At 43.0% G+C, this 24,022-nt stretch overlaps 1 protein-coding gene across 1 annotated transcript in view; it reads left to right on the forward strand.

Annotated features, from left to right (window-relative positions):
* LOC127584310 (uncharacterized) overlaps positions 1-23,730 on the forward strand; it is a 140,291-nt gene extending 116,561 nt beyond the window's left edge. Inside the window, exons 7-9 of the mRNA XM_052041004.1 lie at positions 5,565-5,735; positions 6,869-6,976; positions 23,565-23,730. Coding sequence (XP_051896964.1) covers positions 5,565-5,735; positions 6,869-6,976; positions 23,565-23,573 — 288 coding nt within the window. The 3' untranslated portion in view covers positions 23,574-23,730. The remainder of the gene's footprint in view (positions 1-5,564; positions 5,736-6,868; positions 6,977-23,564) is intronic.
* Positions 23,731-24,022: the final 292 nt, after the last annotated feature.

The following is a 24,022-nucleotide window of genomic DNA, read 5'->3' on the forward strand; positions in this document are numbered from 1 at the left end:
TTCCTTGTCCTTCTGGTGGTAGAGGTAACGTTGAGGAAGCCTAGGCAAGTATCTGCAGCGCATCTTGTAGATGTTTTACTGTGTGCCAGTGGTGGAGGGAATTAATGTTCAGGGCATAGGATAAGGTGCCAGTCAAGTAGGATGCTTTGCCTGAATGTTGTCAAGCTTCTTCTGTGTTGTTGGAACTGCACTCATAAGGCAAGTGGGGAGTATTCCAACATCCTCCTGTCTTATGTCTTTGTGTTGGCTGAAAGGCTTTGTGGAGTCAGGAGGTGAGTCACTCGCTGCAGGTTACCCCGCATCTGATTTCTTGTTGAAGACTTGATATTTATGTGGCTAATCCTGCTGAATTTCCAGACCATGGTGACCCCGAGATGATGTGAATGTGACATGCCACTTATCACCTCTTCCTGTATGTTGTCTGTATCTAGTTACACGCAAGGAAGGTCTGCTTACTTTTGAGAGGTGGCAAATGGAATTGAGCACTGTGTAATCATCAGCGAACGTCCCCACTTCTGACCTTATGATGGAAGGAAGATCATTGATGAAGCAGCTGAAGATGGTTGGGCCAAGGACACTGCCCTGAGGAACACCTGCAATGATGTCCTGGGACTGGGAAGACTGACCTCCAACAACCAGTATTACCTTCCTTTGTGCAAGATATGACTCCAGCCATCAGAGAAGTTTTCATTTGATGACCGTTGACTTCAGTTTCACCAGAGCTCCTTGATGTCACATGCGGTCAAGTACTATCTGATGTCAAGGGCAGGCACTTTCACCTCACCTCTTTGGTCCACGCTTGGACCAAGGCTGTCTTGCGGTAAACTGGTTATTGGCAGTAAATGTCTCTTCAATAGCATCGTCTGTCACTTTGCTGAGGATTGAGAGTACACTGATTGGGCAGTAGTTATCCGGACTAGGTTTGTCCTTCCTTTTGTGGACAGATCATACCGAGACAATGTTTTACATTATTGGACTGATGCCACTGTTGTAACTGTGCTAGGACAGTTTGGCAAGAGGAATGGCTGGTTCTAGAGTGTACATTTTTATTACTACAACAGGGATGTTGTCTGGTCCCATAGCCTTTACTGCATCCAATGCTGTCAGCAATTTCTTGATGTCACAAACAGAACAGATCATAAACAGGATTGGCTAATGACTGGCTTCTGTGGTGGAGGGGATCTCAGGATGAAGCTGAGGTGGATCATCTACTCAACTCTTCTTGATCAAGATGATTGTAAATGCTTCAGCCTCATCATTGGCACTCAGATGCTGAGCCCCACCTTAACTGAGGAATGGGATGGCTCCAGTTAGCTGTTTGTCTATAATCATTCACAACGAGGCGTAGTAGGATTACTGACCTTTGATCTCATCTTTTCGTTGTGGGATCACTTAGTTCTGTCTATCGCATGCTATTTTTGCTGTTTAGTACACACGTGGTCTTTATTTTGAAGTTTCACCAGGTTGGCACTTCATTTGTAGATCCTGATACTTCTTCCTGATGGTTCACAAACACCTCCCAATTTGGGATTCCACATCAGTTTTGAGTCCATCTCGTTTAACACAATGACAGTGTCATACAACACGGTAGATGGTGTCCCAGTATGAAAATAAGATTTTGTCCCTAAAAAGACTGGTTCATAGTTGTTTCTACCAATGTTATCAAGCACAGATTCATCTGCCGTAGGTAAACGCAGGGCATGTCCATACCCTTTTATCCCTGCTGTTGGTTCACTCACAACCTGCTGCAGATCTATTTGAACTACTAAATTGGTAAATGGGTTTATTATTGTCACATGTACAGAGATACAGTGAAAAATTGGTCTTGCATATCGTTCATACAGATTATTTCATTACAACAGTGCATTGAGGTAGTACAAGGTAAAACAATAACAGAATGCAGAATAATGTGTTGCAGTTACAGAGAAAATGCAGTGCAGGCAGACAATAAGGTGCAAGGTCATAACAAGGTAGATTGTGAGGTCAAGAGTCCATCTTATCATACTAGGGAACCGTTCAATAGTCTTATAACAGCAGGATAGAAGCTGTCCTTGAGCCTGGTGGTACGTGCTTTCAAACTTGTGTACCTTCTGCCCAATGGGAGAGGGGAGAAGAGAAAATGTCCCGGGTGGGAGGGGTCTTTGATTATGCTGGCTGCTTTACCAAGACAGCAAGAAGTGTAGACAGAGTCCATGGAGGGGAGGCTGGTTTCCATGATATGCTGAGCTGTGTCCACAACGCTCTGCAATTTCTTACGTTCGTGGTCAGAGCAGTTGCCATACCAAGCCATAATTCATCTAGATAGGATGCTTTCTATGGTGCATTGATAAAAATTGGTGAGGGTCAAAGGGGACATGCCAAATTTTTTCAGCCTCCTGAAGAAGTAGAGCTTTCTTGGCTGTGGCGTCTACATGGTTAGACCAGGACAGGCTATTGGTAATGTTCACTCCCAGGAACTTGAAGCTCTCAACCTTAGTACCGTTGATGTAGATGGGTGCATGTGCACCGCCTCCCTTCCTGAAGTCAATGACCAGCTCTTTTGTTTTGCTGACATTGAGGAAAAGGTTGTTGTCATGACACCATGTCACTAGGCTCTCTATCTCCTTCCTGTACTCTGACTCATGGTCACTTGAGATATGGCCTACTACGGTGGTATCATCTGCAAACTTGTAGATGGAGTTAGAGCAGAATCTGGCCACACAGTCATGAGTATTTAGGGAGTAGAGTAGGTGGCTGAGGACACAGCCTTGTGGGACACCAGTGTTGAGAATAATCATAGCGGAGGTATTGCTGCCTATCCTCACTGATTGCAGTCTGTTGGTCAGAAAGTCAAGGATCCAATTGCAAAGGGAGGTGTTGAGTCCCAGGTCTAGGAGTTCGAAGATGCGTTTGCTTGGAATTATAGTATTGAAGGCACAGCAACAGTCAGTAAACAATAGTCTAATGTAGGTGTAGGTGTCTTTACTGTCCAGATACTCCAGAGATGAGTGTAGGGCCAGGGAGATGGCATCTACCAGAGACCAGTTTCAATGGTAGGCGAATTGCAGTGGGTCAAGGTTGCTGGGAGGCTGGAGTTGATGCGTGCCATGACCAGCCTCTCGAATCACTTCATGATGGTGGATGTCAGAGCCACCGGGCGGTAGTCATTAAGGCATGTTACCTTGTTCTTCTTAGGTACTGGGAAGATAGTGGTCTTCTTAAAGCAGGTTGGAACCTCAGATTGAAGCAGGGAGAGGTTAAAAATGTCTGCAAATACCCTCACCAGCTGATCTGTGCAGGATCTAAGGACATGGCCAGGGACACCATCCAGGCTAGATGCTTTCCGTAGATCCACTCTCCAGAAGACCAATCTTACGTCCTCAATGGTGACTATGGGTTCAGGTGCATTGGAGGCTGCTGGGGTGGGTGGTGACATTCCAATCCCCTTCTGTTCAAAACGTGCATCGAATGCATTAATTTCATCGGAAGGGATGCGCTGTTGTCGGCGGTGCTGCCTGACTTTGTTTTGTAGCCCGTTATAGCACGTAAACCCTGCCACAACTGACGGCTGGTCTGGGAATTGACTTTGGACTAGTATTGTCTCTTGGCATCCCTGATAGCTCTACGCAGGTCATATCTCGATTTCTTTTAAAGGTCAGGGTCACCTGATATGAATGCCCCAGTCTTACACTCCAGTAGGGATGAAGTTTGGTACACAGTCCTCAACACACTTGCTGATAAAGTCCATGATTCACCAGATCAGTCAGTTGGTGCTGCCAAGTCATTTTTAGTGAAGAATCAACACTGAAGCCCTCTAACCAGTGTACATTCTGTACCCTTGCTACTCCCAGTGCTTCTTCCAAGTGTTGCTCAGTATGGAGGAGCATTGGTTCATCAGCTGAGGGAAGACAGTCAATGGTAATTGGGAGGAAGGAGTTTCCTTGTCCCAGTTTGACCTAATGCCATGAGGTTTCATGGGGTCTGGAGTCAATGTTGGGGATTCCAAAGGCTGCTCCATCCCACTTGTACACCACTGTGCCATCCCCTCTGGTGGGAAAGGATGTACACAGGGATATTGATGTTGGAATCTGACACGTTGTTCGTAAGGGTGGATTCTGTGGCCATGGCAGATCAGTGAGAGAGCTCTCCCAACTTGAATACCCCATCTCTTGGTGAGGATGACTTTGCAAGTTCAACTGGGCTGGTATCCACTTTGCCATATCTGAACTTGGTGCCCAGATCAACGTTGACTAGTTTGTCCAATTCTGTAATTTTACTGTTCCAATGCAGCAGTTAGAATACAACTGAATGCTGGGCCATTTTGGAGAGCAGTTCACAGTCAATCACATTACAATGAAAGTAGGGATGTTAAAGTATCCACCAGCAGTGGAATTGGAACCCAAACCCAAATCCCTACCTGCCTGTGAAGGCGAGCACTTGTTTGACGAGTGTGTGGCCCAGAAAGCCCAGTGCCAGTTTTGATCTCTGGACTCTGAATCAGCGGATCATGGATTCCATTCCCATACCAGGGATTTAATCAAGTAACCTGGGCTGGGATGCCACCAGAGTGCTGCATTTCCTTTATGGTTAAACTGAGCATTTACCTGTCTTCTTCATTGGACCTAAAAGAACTGGGCAATTCTTCCAGTGCTCTGGTCAAAGGAAGCCCTCAACAACCACGTAAAACTTGTCCTTTTATCTAGTGGCTGTGAACTATTTGGCTGCTCTGTTTGCCTCTTTTGCATTATGGGGTGGAAATTTATCCTCAGAGAATTCAATGGAAACAAATGTTTTATGTGGAGTACAGTGTGCAGCTGGGAGTATAATGTGCATTTTACGTTTACTCAGTGTGGGATTCAGTGGATACATGTGTTTTGCTGCTTACATTAGCAAATAAACGGAGGAAAACAGAATACCTTTCTTGAAGGAAATCATTCTGTATTGAAGTGCAGTGTCTGGATACAACAATGTATTGAAAGTCCTGGAAAGTTAAGTCACAAGAGACTGCAGATGCTGTAATCTGGAGCAACAAACAATCTGCTGGAGGAACTCAGCGGGTTGAGCAGCGTCTGTGGGAGGAAAGGAATTGTCGATGTTTCAGGTCTTCAGGATCCCGATGCAGGCTTTCAATCCAAAACATCGACAATTCCTTTCCACCCACAGACACTGTTCTGCCCGCTATACTATACAGTAAAAGTACAGAATAGGACAAACTAGTCAACGTCGATCTAGGCACCGAGTTCAGATGTGGCAAAGTGTGGCAAAGATGTTCCACCCGCTATACTATACAGTAAAAGTACAGAATTGGACAAACTAGTCAACGTCGATCTAGGCACCGAGTTCAGATGTGGCAAAGAGGATACCAGCCCAGTTCCTCTAGCAGATTGTTTATTGACAGTCATACCTTGTTATCCCACCCATTTCTTAGAGGTACCTTACACATATACTTACCCACATTGTAATGTATATACAATGTTTTGATTCAAGCTGTGCTCAGGCAGACATGGGGCTGCCAGGCAGAGTGAGAATGGATTATGAACGCGTGGCTCAGCAATGAACTCCATATCCCTGCTTATTTGTTTTAGGATGTTGCAACTGTGGAAGAGACCTCAGCCGTGACAGACAGACAGCTTCTGCACATTGCCAGCGAGATGTCAGGCCGAAAGAGAGACTGGAGGCTTCTGGCCAATAATTTGGGATTTCTGGAGCAGGAGATCTGTGCCTTTGAAGGCCGACATTCAGAGGTCAATCAGCAGGTACCGGAGGGATGTTGCTAAGCTGAAATTTTCTTCTGAACAATTCGGATACTTACACGTATTGGTATCTGATTTTACATCCTTATTGGTCCCCAGCATAACTTAAAAACTAAGTTTTGCAACAGTAAGTTAATTTCCAGCCTCCTTCTGAGACTGATAAATGTCAGGTCAAGTCAAGTTTATTGTCATGTGCACAAGTACAGTGAGGTACAGGTACAATGAAAAGCTTGCTTGCAGCAGCATCACAGGCACTTAGATTCAGCAACACACAGAATATAAATTATACATAAATTGTACATAAATTATACAAGACAGTGAAGAAAAAGTCTGTGCAAAACAAGACATTAGTGCAAATACACATTTAAAAACAAGTCCATGGTAGTGCAAGAGGTGGTGTTCCGTTGCTGAGGTAGGATTAGGGTTGTGCAAATTGGTTCAAAAACCTTATGATTGTAGGAAAGTAGCTGTTCCTGAACCTGGTGGTGTGGGACTTAAGGCTTCTGTACCCCCTGCCCGATGGTAGTATGGTAGCAGTGAGAAGAGGGCATGACCCAGATGGTGGGGATCCTTGCTGATAGATGCCACAGTGGTGGGGAGAGTTGTGCCCATGATGGACTGGGCTATGTTCGTGCCTTTCTGCAGCCTCTTACATTCCATACCAGGCACTGGAATTGCCAAAACAGGCCGTGATGCTACCAGTCAGAAAATTAAGGATGTCATGAGTACATCCCCAACAAGATGTGCACTTCTGCCTGTAAATGAAAAAAGGTGGTACACACTGCAGAAGGGTGGGTCCTTGGTTATTTGAGCATAGCTGGTAGACCAGATACTTCACTATGAGTGAGGACGTGGTAAATGTACCCTTTATTCTGCAACCATCTGTGGAATTTCTACTGTTCCTAATTTTAGAAGCAGCAGAACTTTGCTGCCAGTGTTTCGTTTGCCTCAGTCGATCTGGTGTCCACACCTCAGGTTGGCAATTTATCTTCTCAAATTCAAGTTCGCGGTGTTGTGTTTGTCACAGTACAACAAGAGGCAGGGTGGTGGTGCAGAAGAAGTGGGCAGCCTAATCTCGAATGTCTTTCAATGAGCTGGGAATTCCTTACATAAGAGACCAATTTTGCTATTTTCAGATCTTGGAGATGTTGCAGACTTGGCTGAAGAAAACAGAACCGCCTACAGGAGCTTCGATGTTGCAACGTGCCTTGCAGGACAGCAGCAATGCAGACATAAGCAATGAGGTATTTCAGCTCCGTTTCTGAAATCTCCTAGATCAGCAAACTGGCTTCAAGAGTCATGATGCCAATCGAGACCAATTAACCAGCTAAAATCTACTGAGGGATGGTGGGAAGATGCAAATTCTAAATACGCAGATGTCACAACACGCCTTCAGTCACAGGAGGAATATTAATTACAGGCTTAAGTTTTGGAAATTCTGAAACGTTTGAAGAACAAATAAATAATGAAGATTTTTAAAGGGACAGAAAGCAACTCAATGAATAAATGTGAAATTTGTCATTTTGGTTAGCGGAGGAATTACTTAGAGAGAGAAAACATTTCACCAAAGTAATTTTTTTTGAATGCATCCTGCATGATTCATATGTAGTTGTTATTTCCTTTCCATTACGGAAATGTTTAAAAGGCAATACCTCTTACATTAACAAAAGAAACACTCAAACACGAACAGATTGGAACATCTGAAAATAAATGAGCAAGGATTCATTGCTGACCGACACATCAAATGCGTCCATTAGTGTTTAATAATTGACCGGTAGGTCTCCCAACATTGATCATTGTAATGCCCCATCTTACCTGATTGTATTCCTTTCTCCTTTGTTTGTCTTTGGTTTTTGGTTCTCTCAAATTATACATCATCTTCAACTTCAGTCCCTTCAGGTGAAGGGTGAAACGGTCTGGTGACTAAATATTTCGAGGTGGTAGCCAAGCCATTGATTAGGGGAAGCAGTAAGTGAAGAAGAGGTTGGGGAAAGGTAGGAAAGAAAGAAAAGGATAAAGAGCAGCTGGCAAGAAAGGTATAATGGCATTAACCTACTTATTATACACAGAAAGAGGCTATTTGGCCCATCAGATTCATAGCAGAACAATCCTATCAACCCCATTCCCCTTTTATGTCCCACTAACCCATTCTCTCTCACATGGCTATAAACTCCTCTTTGATACTTTGATTTTTTTCCCACACTAGGGCCAATTAACCTATCAGCACATCTTTGGGATGCAGGAGGAAACCAGGGCATCTGGGGGAAAACCCATACTTGTCTCAAGGAGAACATGCAAACTCCACACAAACAGCATGCGAGGTCAGGGTGGAACCCAGGGGCAAGGGTTTCCCCCACAGTTGCCTCTGTTACCCAGGGTAATAGTGCAAACTGCTGCCCCATCTGTGGATCACAGGTATGTTCCTCAATGTAGGTAGCTGGGAGCAAGGATCTGGGTCACAGAGGTCACAGTTTTGCTGCTAGCATTACTGATACGTACCCAAATACTACATGTGGTAAAAGGGGGAGGGAAAAGCAAGAAGCAGGAATGCAGAAGTGTTCCCTAGGGAGACTTGGTAGCACAAAAGATAGAAAGTGTGAGTACATGCTTGTGTGTGCACACAGCTGTGTGGGGAGGGAATGCCTATGACGGGGCTGAGAAAAAGTGCAAGGGAAGTACCCAGAGGACAAATCTGGGAGGGAAGCTTGACTAGGTTTCAAAGTCAAAGTCACACGCAAAGGTGCAATGAAAAACTTACTTGCAGAAGCATCAGAGGCACATAGCATCAGATACACATCATTCACAAGAAAAACATAAATTAACAACATAAATTATACAAAGTTATACAAGAACGAACACAGAACAAAAAAAACAAAGTCAATTGTGGTGCAAAGTGGTCATATGTTGTTGGCGGTAGTGATGAGGGATGTGCAGGTTTGTTCAAGAACCAAATGGTTGAAGGGAAGTAGCTGTTCTTGAACCTGGTGGTGTGGGACTTTAGGCTCCTATACCTTCTGCCCGATGATAGCTGTGAGAAAATAGCATGGTCTGGATGGTGGGGATCTTTGATGTTAGATGTTGCCTTTTTGAGGCAGCGCCTTATATAGATACTACTGATGGTGGGGAGGGATATGCATGTGATGTATTGGGCTGAGTCCACTGCTCTCTGCAGCTTCTTACATTCCCGTGCATTCCCATTGCCGTACCAGACCATGATGCAACTAGTCAGGACACTTTCAAAAGTACATCTGTGGAAGTTTGTTAGAGTGTTCAGTGACATACCAAACCCCCTGAACCATCTAAGAAAGTAAAGACATTGGCGCGCCCTCCTTGTGATTGTATCTATGTGCTGGGCCCAGGACAGGTCATCCGATATGTTAACGTCCAGGAAGCTAAAGCTGCTGACCCTCCCCCCCCAACGATCCCCCAATGTAGATTGGCGTAGGTTCACCCTCCTCCCCCTTCCTGAAGTCAACAATCCGTTCTTTAGTTTTACTGACGTCGAGTGAGAGGTTGTTGTTGCAGTATCACTCAGTAGGTGTCCTGTCTCGCTCTGGAAGGCTGACTCATCACCACCTGTGATTCCTCCAACAACACTGGTGTCATCGGTGAATTGAGTATATGGTTTAGGATAAGGTAAAGACAGGTAAAGATTTAGGAAGGTACACATCTCAATTTAAATAGAAATCTTTAGAAAATATCTCTCCTTATACATCAAAGCTTTCCCTGGCTTTGACCAACACCAGTTTACGAAGAGTCAGGGCAGTTTCACATGACTTTGGTATCCTCCGTTATTTAAAATGTTAAGTTGTATGAGTTCTCTGCTCCTCCAACCCTAATCTCCAGGGCCAAAATTGCCTTTAAAAATGTAATTTGGGATAAATAAATTGATAGCAAACAGGACTGTGGGTCATACAGGGGCTACGTGCTGAGATTAAGGGAAATGGGCCAGAGACCGGCGAAGAGACAAAGAAACTGAGCCAAAGGCTAATGAGATCAGTAAAGGCCGGACACAATATGGGGATGAGTCAGTGCCCCACTAGACTCACTCCCTCTCCCCCCTTCCAACCCTTGCCCCACTCCACCACCTCCATTGTGGGAGGCCTGGGACTCTGCAACTACACCATGATACACAAATATTTACATTAGAGATCACCACTTAAAATATTTACATAAGCAGTTTCTATTTAGACTTCGGTATATTAAATGTTACCCAACACTTTAAAAACAGAAAGTAAGATTTGGATGCAGCAGCTGTATTGCCATGAAGACTTTTATTCCACAAGTAGGTACATCTAGGAAAATATCTATTCATCCTGCTTATTCCATTATTCTGACCCAATTCGTCTCTCTACAGAAGTTATATGGGAAGAGGGTAATCTACCTCCCCCTTTTATGATGGTAGGTTTTGTTTTAATCTCATGGAAGAACAACCTGTGGACCAAGGAACTGCTTTCTTCATGAGATGTACAAGACGGTGGTGAGGCCAAATTTGGAATATTATGTTCAGTTTTGGTCACCCTGCTATCAAAGAGGTGTTTGGAATGATCTGTATGCATGGCATGCAAAACAAAGTCTTTCACTGTATCTTGGTACATGTGATAATAATAAACCAATTGCCAATTACAAATTGGAATCAGCTGGAAAGAGTGCAGAAAAGATTTACGTGGATGTTGCCGGGACTCAAGGGACTGAGGTATAGCGAGAGTTTGGGCAGGCTGGGACTTTCTTCACTGGAGCATAGGAGAATGAGTCGTGGTGTTATAGAGGTGTATAAAATCATGAGGGGCATAGATAGGATGAATGCACATAGGGTTGGGAATCAAGAACTGGAGGGCATAGGTTTAAGGTGAGAGGCTTAATCGGAACCACCCAGAGGGTGGTTCATATATGGAATGAGCTGCCAGAGGAAGTGATTGAGGCAGGTACATGAACATTTAAAAGGCACTTGGACAGGTACATGGATAGGAAAGGTTTAGAGGGATATGGGCCAAACACGGGCAAATGGGACGAGCTTAGATGGACATTTTGGTTGGCATGGACTGGTTGGGGTGAAGCTGTATGCTGTATTCCGTGCAGTATGACTCTATGATTTTATCACAGTGCTGGGATCCTTCGGTAAAGTCACATGGAACTAATGACACATTGGGGTTTTTGCTGTTAATCTCATGATTGCCACAAGGCTCAGGATGAATGGCCAGAGGTCACAGAACGTAGCAGTTAGCGCAACGCTATTACAGCGCCAGCAATCGGGGTTCAATTCCCGTCGCTGTCTGTAAGGAGTTTGTGCGTTCTCCCATGTCTGCTTGGGTTTCCTCCGGGTGCTCCGGTTTCCTCCCACATTCTAAAGACGTACGGGTAGGTTAATTTGGGGGTTTAAAATGGGTGGCGCGGACTCATTGGGCCAGAAGGGCCTGTTACCACGCTGTAAATAAAATTTTAAAAAAAAGAATAGGTTACCAGTGATTGACTAGTCAGTAGTCAATAGGTTACCAGTGGCTGATAAGTCAATAAGATATTACTAGAAATCCATTTCATTCCCTTCAACACATGGACATTCTTTGCCATCATTCGGCCAGAGATCTGTCAATATAAGCTAGAATAGAGTTCATCGATCATGTGATTAACAAGAATCAATGAGATTCTTGGCAGGTGACAAGTAAAATCATCGCATGCTTACTGTTCACTATGACGTTGCTTGAAATGTCACCTGTTCAAAGTCAATTGGCCACTTTTGTCCATTAAAACTGCTCCATTTTCAATGGTATAGGAATGTAAATTATAAATAATTGCAACTTGTCCATTTTTTAATCCTCGAAATTTCCAGTGAAGTTGCAAAGTAAGTGTATTGATGATATGCTTACAGCTTGAAATACATTTAATTTTCAATGAAATTGCTTCCTGCATAAGAGTTCTAACCATCTGTAAAGTTCCAAAGGTTAATTCTACATCATTTTTCTTTCCATAACTTCACCTAAGTAGTAAAATTAATACTCTGCTACAGGCAGTGTGATCCCTATTAGTTTGCCTCAGTCTGTACACATTTACTGTTGAGGAACTCGGTACTTTTCTGGATAAACAGAGTTATTTTAAGCTCTTGACACCAAGTCCATCAGAGGGCAAAGTACAGGGATGCAAACATGTTAAGGCGGATATTAACCTGCATCATCCTCAGACGTAGCAGTCTATTGATTTTGTGGGCATCGAATACAATGTGGAAAATATGCAACATAAAGGGAATCTCGAATGATGGGGCATTGTTTTTCAAGATAAGGGGACAGTCATTTAAAAGTGAGGTAGGTCCAAATTTCTTTTGACTGAGGGTGTTGAATCTCTGGAACTCTCTGTGCCACAGCATTGAGGAGGATAGTTTCAAAGTTCCAAGGCTAGATTAGAAGTATTTAAAGGGGAGGTGGATAACATTTTTGAAAGATCAGGGCACTGATGGCTATAGGGATTAAACAAAGAAGGGTTTTTTGTTCTAATTGTATTCTTTCTTGTAGAAATAGTGTATAATTTTTGTTTAATTGGTGGTTTTCTTGTGAATGTTGCTTATCTGATACGATGTGCCTGTGATGCTGCTGCAAGCAGGTTTTTCATTACACCTGTGCATACATGGACTTGTGCATATGACAATAATCCTGAATTTGACTTTGGCTTTGGCTTTGAAATCAAAAAAAAAGAAATGCAGATGCTGGAAACCTAAAATAAAAGCAGGCCATGCTGGCAGTACTCAGGAGGTCAGGCAGCATCTGTGGGAAGAGAAACAGAGTTAATGTTTCAGGCACAGAGGAGGAGTTGGATCTGGGGTAGATCACCCATGATCATTAGAATGGTGGGGTAGGCTTGAGGGGCCAAATGGCCTACTCCTGCTCCAGTTTTAATGTTTTTTTTACCAAAGTTGCCAAGCTTTGTACTTTATCAAAGCCACCTCATCACCCATCCCCTTGTTCCACTGAATTGACAGAATCAAACTCAGCTATCATTTGCTATTAAGCTGTCACTGGGGAAAAAACTAAAACTTACATTAATAGACCATCCTTCGCAACTTCCAACTGTCCCCAAGAGTGTTGCAGCCAACAAAATAGTTCTGAAGTAGGAAAAATACTGGAAGAATTCAGCATACTGGAGAGAAAAAGAGTAAATACTTCATCTTTTATCAGAACAGGAAGTAGTTGCTGATATAGAACATAGAACAGTACAGCACAGAACGGGCCCTTCAGCCCACAATGTTGTGCCAACATAGCTATTCCCTCCTACCTACAGATTGCCCGTATCCCTCCATTTTCCTCTCATTCATGTGTCCATCCAAGCCTCTTTTAAAAGCCCCCAGTGAATTTGCCTCCACCACTATCAGGCAACGAATTCCAGGCATCCACCACTCTCTCAGTAAAAAACTTACCCCTCACGTCTCTTCTGGACCTACCCCCTCTCACCTTAAATGCATGCCCTCTGGTATTGGATCACTCAATAATGGGAAAAAGATATTGCTTGTCCACCCTATCTATGCCCCTCATAATTTTATACACTTCCAACAGATCACCCCTCAGCCTCCGCCGCTCCAGAGAAAAGAACCGAAGTTTGTCCAGACTCTCCTGATAGCACATGCCCTCTAATCCAGGCAGCATATTAGTAAACCTCCTCTACACCTTCTCCAATGCCTCGACATCCTTCCTATAGTGAGGTGACCAGAATTGTATGCAATACTCTAAATGCGGCCTAACCAGAGTTCTATAGAGATGCATCGTAACTTCTTGACACCTATACTCAATACCTCGATTAATGAAAGCAAGCATTCCATAAGCCTTCTTAACCACCCTGTCTACCTGTGTAGCCACTTTCAATGAGCCATGGACTTGCACCCCAAGGTCTCTCTGCTCTTCAACACAGTTAAGGGTCTTGCCCCTAAGAATGTACTGCCTCTTGACATCAGTCCTACCAAGTGCAACACCTCACATTTATCAGGATTAAACTCCATCTGCCATTTCTCTGCCCACATCTGCAACTGATCTATATCACTCTGTATCCGTCGTCAGTCAGGTTATAACAGGTTATCTGATCATTGTCATATTATGGGGGTTATCTGTATGTTAATTCACTGCCGCATTTCCTACATTACAGCAGTAAATACACTAAGAATTCTTCATTGGTTGTGAAATACTTTGGACTACCCTAACATCATGAAGCAAATCTTCTCGGTAAATTGGGAAATTGGTTTATTATTATCACATGTACCGAGGCACAGTGAAAATCTTTGTTTTGCATGCCATCCATACAGATCATTTCATTACAATAGTGCATTGAGGTAGTACAAGGTAAAACAATAAAAGAATGCAGAATAAAGTGTTACAGTTACAGAGAAAGTGCAGTGCAGGCAGACAATAAGTTGCAAGGCCATAACGAGGTAGATTGTGAAGTCAAGAGTCTTTTCTGATGTGTGCAGTAGTGGAACTCTCCACCAATGTGATTTTAGGGAAGGCTAATGTTTTTGTGGCCTCAGTTTCCAGGCTTAGCAATAAAGCAATTAAGGCTTGAGTCTGACCAGATCTCTCTGCTCTGTGGTGTGAAATGGAATAATGACAAGCATAAGGCCTCATGAATTCATTAGATGGGGTGGTTGGTGAGAAATGAAAATCAGACCTCAATCTTATTTTGGAAGTTTATTTCACTGGAATGCAAGTCTTTTTTTCACCAAAGAGAAAGATGATATTAATTAGGGTTTCCAACTTTAGGGAGAAATTACAGAAAAGAACAATGGAGCAAAATTTATACTGGACAAAAGACTATTTAAGATGTTAGCAACTCATATCGGAAACATAAGAGGTTTTAAACTGTAATTGAAGATGAAAAGGCACTGAGGCCAAAATCAACTAATGTAAGATCTCAGTAAAAAGTGCTAACTATTCCCAGTAAGGGGACAATTTTTACTCAATGGAGAGAATATTTCACAAAAACAAATTAAAACTACAAACTCTCCAAATTCTGTTGAAAAACACTGTTTTCCACTTTTTCCATTCCTTTCCTTGCTCTGTTCTTTCCCTTCCAGATCTCTTATCTCCATTTCTTCCCCTCTCCCTCAGTTTGCCCTCTTTTTCTGTCATCCCCTTCCCCATTCCCCGTTCCCCTCCATCTTCCCCTCTTCAGGACCGTTATCCATCATTCAGTCACCATTAACGAACACTCACTCTGGCATCCATATTGAAATGCAATAGAGAAGCTAACTTGACAAACTACTCTTGTTCTGTGAAGTAAATCATATTGAACGAATAGTTCATTTATGTGCTGGGAGTCTCCTGCTGAAGTGCATCGTTTAAAGCATTCACATCAATCAAATTTAAATAGAGCATTAAACTTGTAACAAATGTAATGCAAGTGCCAAAAAAGTCAGGCTATGGGGATACTTGGACAGAAGCCATCACATCAATTTCTCCTCCTTTTTTATTCTTCATTACTTTGTTTTACAGATGATGCACAATATAAATCAGTGAAGTAAACAGAGAAAACCTTGTAATAATCCCAATTTTAACAGTCCAAACAATTAGAACCTCATTGTTAAAGCATTTACAGTCACTGATCTGTCCTGTGTTTTTGGCAATTGTTGCAAATGGTGTCAGGTTTGTGACATTTTAGAGGTTCTTCTTCCCAAATATCTTCAGCTTGCACAATTATTGGTTGGTTTTACAGCCTGAACTAACTTTACACTAGGGTTAAGGATTCAACGCTTATGAGGGCTCCTATTCACAGTCTCAAGTCTTCCCTCTAGCCCTGTCAGAATGTCTTACAAGTAAAACATGGACAACACGCAAAATGCTAGTGGAACTCAGCAGGTCAGGCAGCATCTATGGAGAGAAATAGACTGTTGCAGTTCTTTATCAGTTTATTTCAACACTTTTAGTTGCTATTTGCAAAAATGTTGGATGCAGCTGAAAAAGGTCATCACCCCTTCTCTTTCCCCTCTCCCACCCTCTTGATCTGCCCATCACTCACACATTCCTCCCTCCGGTTCCCCTCCACACCTCCCTCCCTTTACTCTATGGTCCACTGTCCTCTCCTATCAGATTCCATCTTCTTCAACCCTTTGTTACTTCCACCTATCACCTCCCAGCTTCTCACTTCATTCCCACTCTCCCTCCTCCCCCACCTGCCTTTCACCCCCCCCCCCACCTGAATCCACCTTTCACCGGCCAGCTCTTTCTCCGCCCCTTCCCCCCACCCTTCTATACTGGCTTCTCACCTCCTTTTTTCAGGTCAGATGAAGGGCCTCGACCCAAGATGTCAACTGTCTGTTTCCCTCCACAGATGCTGCCTGACCTGCTGAGTTCCTCAAGCACTTTGTGTGTTGCTCCAGATTCCAGCATCTGCAGTCTCTTGTGTCTCCATAAAGCAAGGACAAATAGCATTAAGACCTCTCCCCTTCCCCCAGCTCCTTCCTCAGCAGTGAAAGACTAAACTGCATTTACCAATAAGTCAAAATCTGATCCCAGATAAAAAGAGTTGGAAGATGGTTTACCTGGGAAACAAAACAGCCAGATGTTGTGGTCAATTTGGGAATGTGACAAGGGAGGGAAAGGGATCGTGGCCCCGTAGAGTTTCTGTAATTGGGTAGGAAGTTAAAAAGCAGGATTTCTATGAAAATCTGGATTACTCCTGATGATAAGCAAGGTGTCATAGGAATTACAAGAAAAAGCAAGTAGGTTGCACAGTATGGAGGACGTCACCTAGCTGGAATTCAGGACGATTTCTGGGGCAGACAGGATCTATCCAAGGCTGGTTGAATATACATTGAGTGTAACCAATGTTGGGTCAATGATCTAAGTCCAATGTTCTCATGAGAAGGATAGCCGTTGCTAGTGGAGAACAGCTTATCTGGCAGGGAGGATAAACATTTGAAAGGGAAAACAAGGTAGATGGAAATCTGAATGATGGAAAACAAAAGAATATTTAAGAAGTTGGACAGATTATGCAGGGAGAAAATACTAGGCAATTTAAGGTAGATTTGGAATTCATGCTCAGAAGTACATATAGTGTGGTAACATAATCAAAGACCTCGCCCACCCCGGACATTCTCGCTTCTCCCACCTCCCATCAGGCAGAAGATACAAAAGCCTGAAAGCACGTACCACCAGGCTCAAGGACATAGAACATTACAGCACAGCACAGGCCCTTCTGCCCATGATGTTGTGCTGACATTTTATCCTGCTCTGAGATCTATCTAACCCTTCCCTCCAAAATAGCCCTCCGTTTTTCTATCATTCATGTGGCTAAGAGTCAAGGACAGCTTCTGTCCCACTGTTATAAGACTATTGAATGGTTCCCTAGTACGATAAGATGGATTCTTGACCTCACAATCTACCTCATTATGGCCTTGCAGTTTATTTGTCTACCTGCACTGCACTTACTCTGTAACTATAACACTTTATTCTGCATTTTGTTATTGTTTTCCCTTGTACTACCTCAATACACTGATGTGATGAAATGATCTGTCTGGATGGCACATAAAACAAAGTTTTTCACTGTACCTCGGTACATGTGACAATAATAAACCAATTTATCAATTTAATAGGGTCAACTGGTGACACAATTGCCATGTGGAACCTTCATACTGAGCCAGTTACAGAGATGTGATTTGGGGAATGAATGCATTGTGCTCCAAAAGAGCAGGACCATACCAATGGGTGAAACAATGGGCTCCTAGGTTGTCCTATTCTCTGATGTATTAGATTAGTCTATCATTGTCACATGTACTGAGTTACAGTGAAAAACTTTTGTTTGCGTGCCATCCAGACAGATCATTCCATACATAAGTATATCGAGGTAATAAAAAGAAAAACAGAATGCAGAAAATAGTGTTACAGTTACAGAGCAAGTGCAAGGGCCATGATGAGATAGATTGGCAGGTCAAAAGTTCAGGAGTTCACCTTTTAGCATGCGAGAGGTTTGTACAAGAGTCTGATAACAGTAGGATAGAAGCTGTCCTTGAGTCTGGTGGTACATGCTCTGAATCTTTTGTATCTTCTGCCCAATGGGAGAGGGGAGAAGAGAAAGTGACCAGGGTGAGAGGGGTCCTTGATTAATTCGGCTGCTTCCCCGAGGCAGTGGGAAGAGTAGACAGAGTCAATGGAGGGGAGGTTGGTTTGTGTGATGGACTGGGCTGCGTTCACAACTCTCTGCAATTTCTTGTGGTCTTGGGCAGAGCAGTTGCATTACCAAGCTGTAATGCATCTGGATAGGACACTTTCTATGGTGCATCTGTAAAAATTGTAAGAGTCATCGGGGACATGTCAAATTTCAATAGTCTCCTGAGGAAGTAGAGGCATTGGTGTAGGCCGTCACATATTGGAAACAAAATAAAGGAACAAATTACAGAACAAGTATTATAGGACAGTGATAGTGCAGGATAGGTAGTTCTTATGAGGGGAACAGAAAGGGCATCTAAAGCTAGATCTGGTCGCCTCGTTAAAGGAAGGATGTGGAAGCTTTAGAGAGGGTGCAGAGGAGATTTACCAGGATGTTGCCTGGACTGGAGACCACGTCTTATGAGGATAGGTTGAGCGAGCGAGGGCTTTTCTCTTTGGAGAGAAGGAGGATGAGAGGTGACTTGATAGAAGTGTACAAGATGATAAGAGGCATAGATCGAGTGGACAGTCAGAGACTTTTTCCCAGGGCCACAATGGCTAACACGAGGGGACATAATTTTAAGGTGATTGGAGGAAGGTATAAGGGGGATGTCAGAGGTAAGTTTTTTTACACAGAGAGTGGTGGGTACGTGGAACGCACTGCTGGCAGAGGTTGTGGGGGCAGATACATTAGGGACGTTTAAGAAAGACACATGAATGATAGAAAAATAGGGGGCTATGTGGGAGGGAAGGGTTAGATAGATCTTAGAGCAGGATAAAATGTCAGCACAACATTGTGGGCCGAAGAGCCTGTACTGTGCTGTAATGTTCTATGTTCTACGTTCTATGTTCTTTCTTTATTCTGAAAGCAGAGGGAGTAAAATGAAACAAAAAGGAGACTGCTAGAGGCCCAAGCTGCATATAGAAAGTACAGAGGAGATCTGAAAAAAGCAGGAGGCAAAGGGAGAGTATGTGAATAGGTTAGCAGCTAAAATAAAAAGGAACTTAAAAGTGCTTTATGAATATATAAATAACAGGCACAGGTGCAGCTCAACTGGCTCTTCATGCTTATGCTGACTTTTGATAAGATTATTATAGATCTTCTCCATCAACTCACATGCACATCCAATCTCCATTTCTTAATTACCATAATGGGCAAGAAGCTATTGATTAGTCTTGAACGTACTCTGTGGTTCAGCTTCGACAGCTCTCGAGTGTGGAGAATTCCAAAGATTCATGATCCCCTGTGAAGAAACATCACCAAAAGATCATTCTTCTCCCAAAGTTTGAGATTTTCCAGAAGGAAAAGTAACCTCCAGCATCTACCTATCCAACCTATAAGAACTTTCTATGATACAGTGAGATTACATCTGAATTTGGTGATTAAACACCAATTCTATTCAATCTCTCCTTCACCCCAGGAAGAGTTGACAGCCATGGTAAGGCAACCATTGTATATCCTTTCTTTAGGCAAGAAAACAACACTGTGGGGCACTCAGGATGTGGTCCCATCAAAACCCAATATGATTGCAGCAAGACTTTCTACTCAGATGCAAATCCCCTTACAAGGTTAAGATATCAGAGAAACAAAGTACTGCAGATGCTGGAATGCAGATGAAAAACACGATAATGCTGGAGGAATTCAGCAGGTCAGGCAGCATCCGTGGAGAAAAGCAGGCGGTCAACGTTTCAGATCAGGATCCTTCTTCAGGACTCAAGAAGGGTCCTGACCCGAAAGGTTGATTGCCTGCTTTTCTCCACGGATGCTGCCTGGCCTGCTGAGTTCCTCCAAGATTAAGATACCATTTGACTTCCTAATTCCCTGCTAAACCTGCATGTCAACTTCCTATGAGGAAGACTCTCCCATATCAACGTTTAATAATGGCTCACCTTTTAAAATATATTGTGTTTTTCTAATCTTCTGATCAAATTGTATAAATTATACCCCATCTGGCACCATCCTGCCCAATCTTTCTGCATAATGAATAATAAAAGGACAATCAAAGGAGGGATGGGACCCAATTGAGGCAAAGCCTTGGTAATAAATGAGCTCTTTATGCCACAATAAAGAAGAGGTTACTTCCAATGTAGCCGTAAAGGTGGTGACAGTGATATGGGATAGGATGAAATAGACAAAGGGAGGCTGGTAGTATCCAACCGCCAAACTTGAGGACAATTGCCAAGTCTCTGACCATAGTAGGTGGGCAAGAAGGTCGGCATGGATGTAGTGGGTCAAAGGGCCCATCTTTGGATGCATCCTATTTTGATATGGTGCTGATCCCAGAGGACTAGAGGATTACACCGCTGATTCTCAACACTTGAGGGAAGAACTTCCTCTTCATCTTAGTCTCAGCAGGACGTCTGAGGTTACAGATTCCCACACCAGAGGAAGCATCTTCAGACCGCCAGCCCCATCAAGCTCCCTTTGGATCCTGTATGTTTCATTATCACCTCCCATTCTTCTAACACCCAGAGGGGACATACCCAGTCTGTTTAATCTTTCCTTCGGCTCAGGAAGCAACCTGGTGAAAGTTCTCTCCACTAAGTACAAAACAGATATACTGTATATCCTTAAAAACAGCACCAGTCCAGAACTCCAGGTGTGGTCTCAGTAAAGTCCTGTATAACTGGAGCAAAAGATCCCTATTTTTGGACTCCATCTCCCTTGTAAAAAAGGTCAACACTGAATTCACCTTCTTAATTACTTGTTGTGCCTGTGTGCTAACTTCCTGTATTCCTTGTAAAACGGAGACTAATGAAGTGTTATACATATGTAGGGAGAATAAGCAGAGGCAATATAAATGATGTGAAATAACTTTGACGGAGGTGCAGCAACAGAAAGAGCCAGAGGTGCAAGTAAACAAATCTTTCAAAGTGTCAGGGCATTAAAAAATAATGAAACTTTTGGCATTCATGAAGGCAGGAGGAAAAGAAAAATGAAAGGTATGCTAAGCCAACATAAAACTTTGTGACTATTGTGTTCTCTTCAGGGAACTACACTTTGGAAGGCTGCCTGGGCCATTGGGAGGGTATAAATAGATGTACCAAGATGGCACCAGGAATGACAGGTTCAGATGTGAAGGGGGTTCAGATTGTTCTCATTAGAACAGAGAATGCTGTGTGGAGATGTGACGAAGGTCTTCAAAGTCCTGAATGGTTTTGATGAAGTAAATAGGGAGAAGCTGTTTCCAAAGGCTGAAGAATCGATAACCAGAAGCACAGATTTGAGGTAATTGACAAAAAAAAATCAGGAAAACTGTGAAGGTTTTTGATTTTAAATGCAGAAGGTTATAATGACCTGGAACGGTGGTGGAAGCAAATTCAATAGTAACTTCCAAAGAGAATTGTGAAAATACTTGATAAGGAAATATGTATAAGGCAGCATGGAAACATGGAGAGCATCACTAAAGAGGTGAATGAGCTGGATACACTTCTTCTCTGCTTTCTCATTCCATGATACTATGAAGCCAAATACAAAGCATCTGCAAATGAAAATATAGGCCATGATTTATTTGGATACTGGCTGTTATAGAATTAACTTATGCAGGGACTAATAATATTCATGCAATCACTAACGGGTCAACCTGTCCTCTTCTGTAGCCAGTCTGAGCTTCAACATTCTCAAGATGAAAACCATTAGTAACGGGAGTGCTGAGTACTTTACATCCACTTGAAGTATTTTCAGGACAATGGTGAGGGTGTTGCATGAAGTAATTGTGGACAATGTGCACTAAGTCTTGTAGTTTCTGATTTCAGCATTCAGAACAAGCCAGCGTATAACCACTCTTGTCTTTGTACAGAATCTTTAAATCCTACCACAATCCAAGCAGATTTTCTGCATTATCTCTGCTCTATTGCCTCAAGGGACGATCGCTCTGCTCCCTTAAAATGAAGGTCTCTTTTTTTAACAGACAGCTCACAGCTCATCTTGAAAATACTATTGCTCTCTAGTCTCAAGAGGAACAGCACTTTGCCCATCTGCTCACGGTGATCTGTGTCAACATTTGGAGGATGCTTCTTTTGATGAATTTCAGTTATACAAGTTATTGTACAAAAGACAGATGTCCTGGTAGGCTGGTTTTCCCGATATTCCCAATTAACTCATCTTTAGACAGGAGTACTTTATTGCCTCAGCCTTTCTTGAACATCATCAGTCTGGACATGTAGGATCCATTCAAAATGTCACTGCTGAAAGTAGCCAATACTTTAACTTCCAAGTGTATTTTACACAAATGTAACCACATTGTTCACATTTGAGGTTAAAGATGGCTCTTGAAGATATGTTCAATGGGTCAGGCAGTCTGAAATTTCTCTTCTGTTTCCATATTGCCAGCATTGCTCATGCCCATGGTCCCATCAATATCAATGGTACTGAGGTCAAGAGGGTTGAAAGCTTCAAGTTCCTAGGAGTGAACACCGCCAATAGCCTGTCCTGGTCCAACCACGTAGATGCCACAGCCAAGAAAGCTCACCAGCACCTCTACATCTTCAGGAGGCTAAAGAAAATTTGGCATGTCCCCTTTGACCCTCACAAATTTTTATCAATCCACTATACAAAGCATCCTATTCGGATGCATCACAGCTCAGTATGGCAACTTCTCTGCCTGGGACCGCAAGGAACTGCGGAGAGTTGTGGACACAGCTCAGCATATCACTGAAACCAGCCTCCCCTCCATGGACTCTGTTTACACTTCTCACTGCCTCAGTAAAGCAGCCAACATAATCAAAGGCCCCACCCACCCCAGACATTCTCTCTTCTCCCCCCTCCCATCAGGCAGAAGATACAAAAGCCTGAAAACACGTACCACCAGGCTCAAGGACAGCTTCTATCCTGCTGTTATAAAACTATTGAACAGTTCCCTAGTACGATAAGATGGACCCTTGACCTCACAATCTACCTCGTTATGGCCATGCACCTTTTCATCTGCCTGCACTGCACTTTCTCTGTGACTGTAACACTATATTCTGCATTGTTATTGTTTTCCCTTGTACTCCCTCAATGCACTGTTGTAATGGAATGATCTGTATGCATGGCATGCAAAACAAAGTTTTTCACTGTACCTCAGTACATGTGACAGTAATAAACAAATTTACCACACACTTAACCACAATACAATGCAGAGCAAAACAACGAGCTGCCGGAGGAACTCAGTGGTTGGCAGCAACCGCGGAGGCAAAAGATTAGCTGACGTTTCAGGTCGAGACCTTCAACTGGACCACCAATTATCCATTTCCCTCCACAGATGCGGCCTGACCTGCTGAGTTCCTCCAGCAGATTGTTTTTTGCTCCATATTCCAGCATCTGCAGTCGCTTGTGTCTCCACAATACAACGCGATTCATTTCATTCCTTCCGTGATTGGCAAAAGCCTCAAACATCTGTAAAACAACTGGAAAATGTATCACACACTGTATACCATATAAACAAATTAAGCACTGTAACAATTTATGGCTAATCATAGTGAAGCATACTCTGTCCTTTAATTTGCTATGGTAGATTACTGTGTATGGTACTGAATTAGTCATCTAAACCTTATCAGTTTACATTCCATCTTAGAAGATCATGCATCTAAATTCATTAGAGAGAGTAATTTGTTGGCCAGCATTAAAAAACACTGACCATGGCAGCTACTGGTTGTCAATGAAAACTCAACTGGTTCATTTATGTCTTTCTGAGGAACAAGGTTTCCATACTAATATGCCATTTTAATCCCACAGCACGAGTAGACTCTGAACCCTATCCGAAATTGCAGCAATCATGAGGAAAACAACTGTGGATTTCTGAAACGCATGGCCTCCAATGTAGCTGGCCTTGCCAGAATCACAAAAGTAAATATGACATCTGCAGCTATCTTATCAGTCACGCACCTTGGAGCTCAGGTGACATTCCCTTTCCTACAACTTTAGTCCAGCCATTTTCCCATTCATCTTCTCTGTGTTAATACTTTGATAGGATACAAAGCAATGTTATGTGTCAGCAGCCAATATTGCCAACAACAGTTTAGGTTCCATGGATCAAAGTGACTGAGTATGGTGTTAATGTTATAGTAGGATTCCCAGCATCATGTGGTCAACTCACATCACCCCAGGTAAAAGTTAATTCAATTGATCTGGTGTTTGTGGGCTGGAAGCAGAAAATAAACTTGATCGTTGAACTTGAATGAACTTGAACTTGA

This window comes from Pristis pectinata, chromosome 2 (genome assembly GCF_009764475.1).
Source record: "Pristis pectinata isolate sPriPec2 chromosome 2, sPriPec2.1.pri, whole genome shotgun sequence".
Taxonomy (NCBI): domain Eukaryota; kingdom Metazoa; phylum Chordata; class Chondrichthyes; order Rhinopristiformes; family Pristidae; genus Pristis; species Pristis pectinata.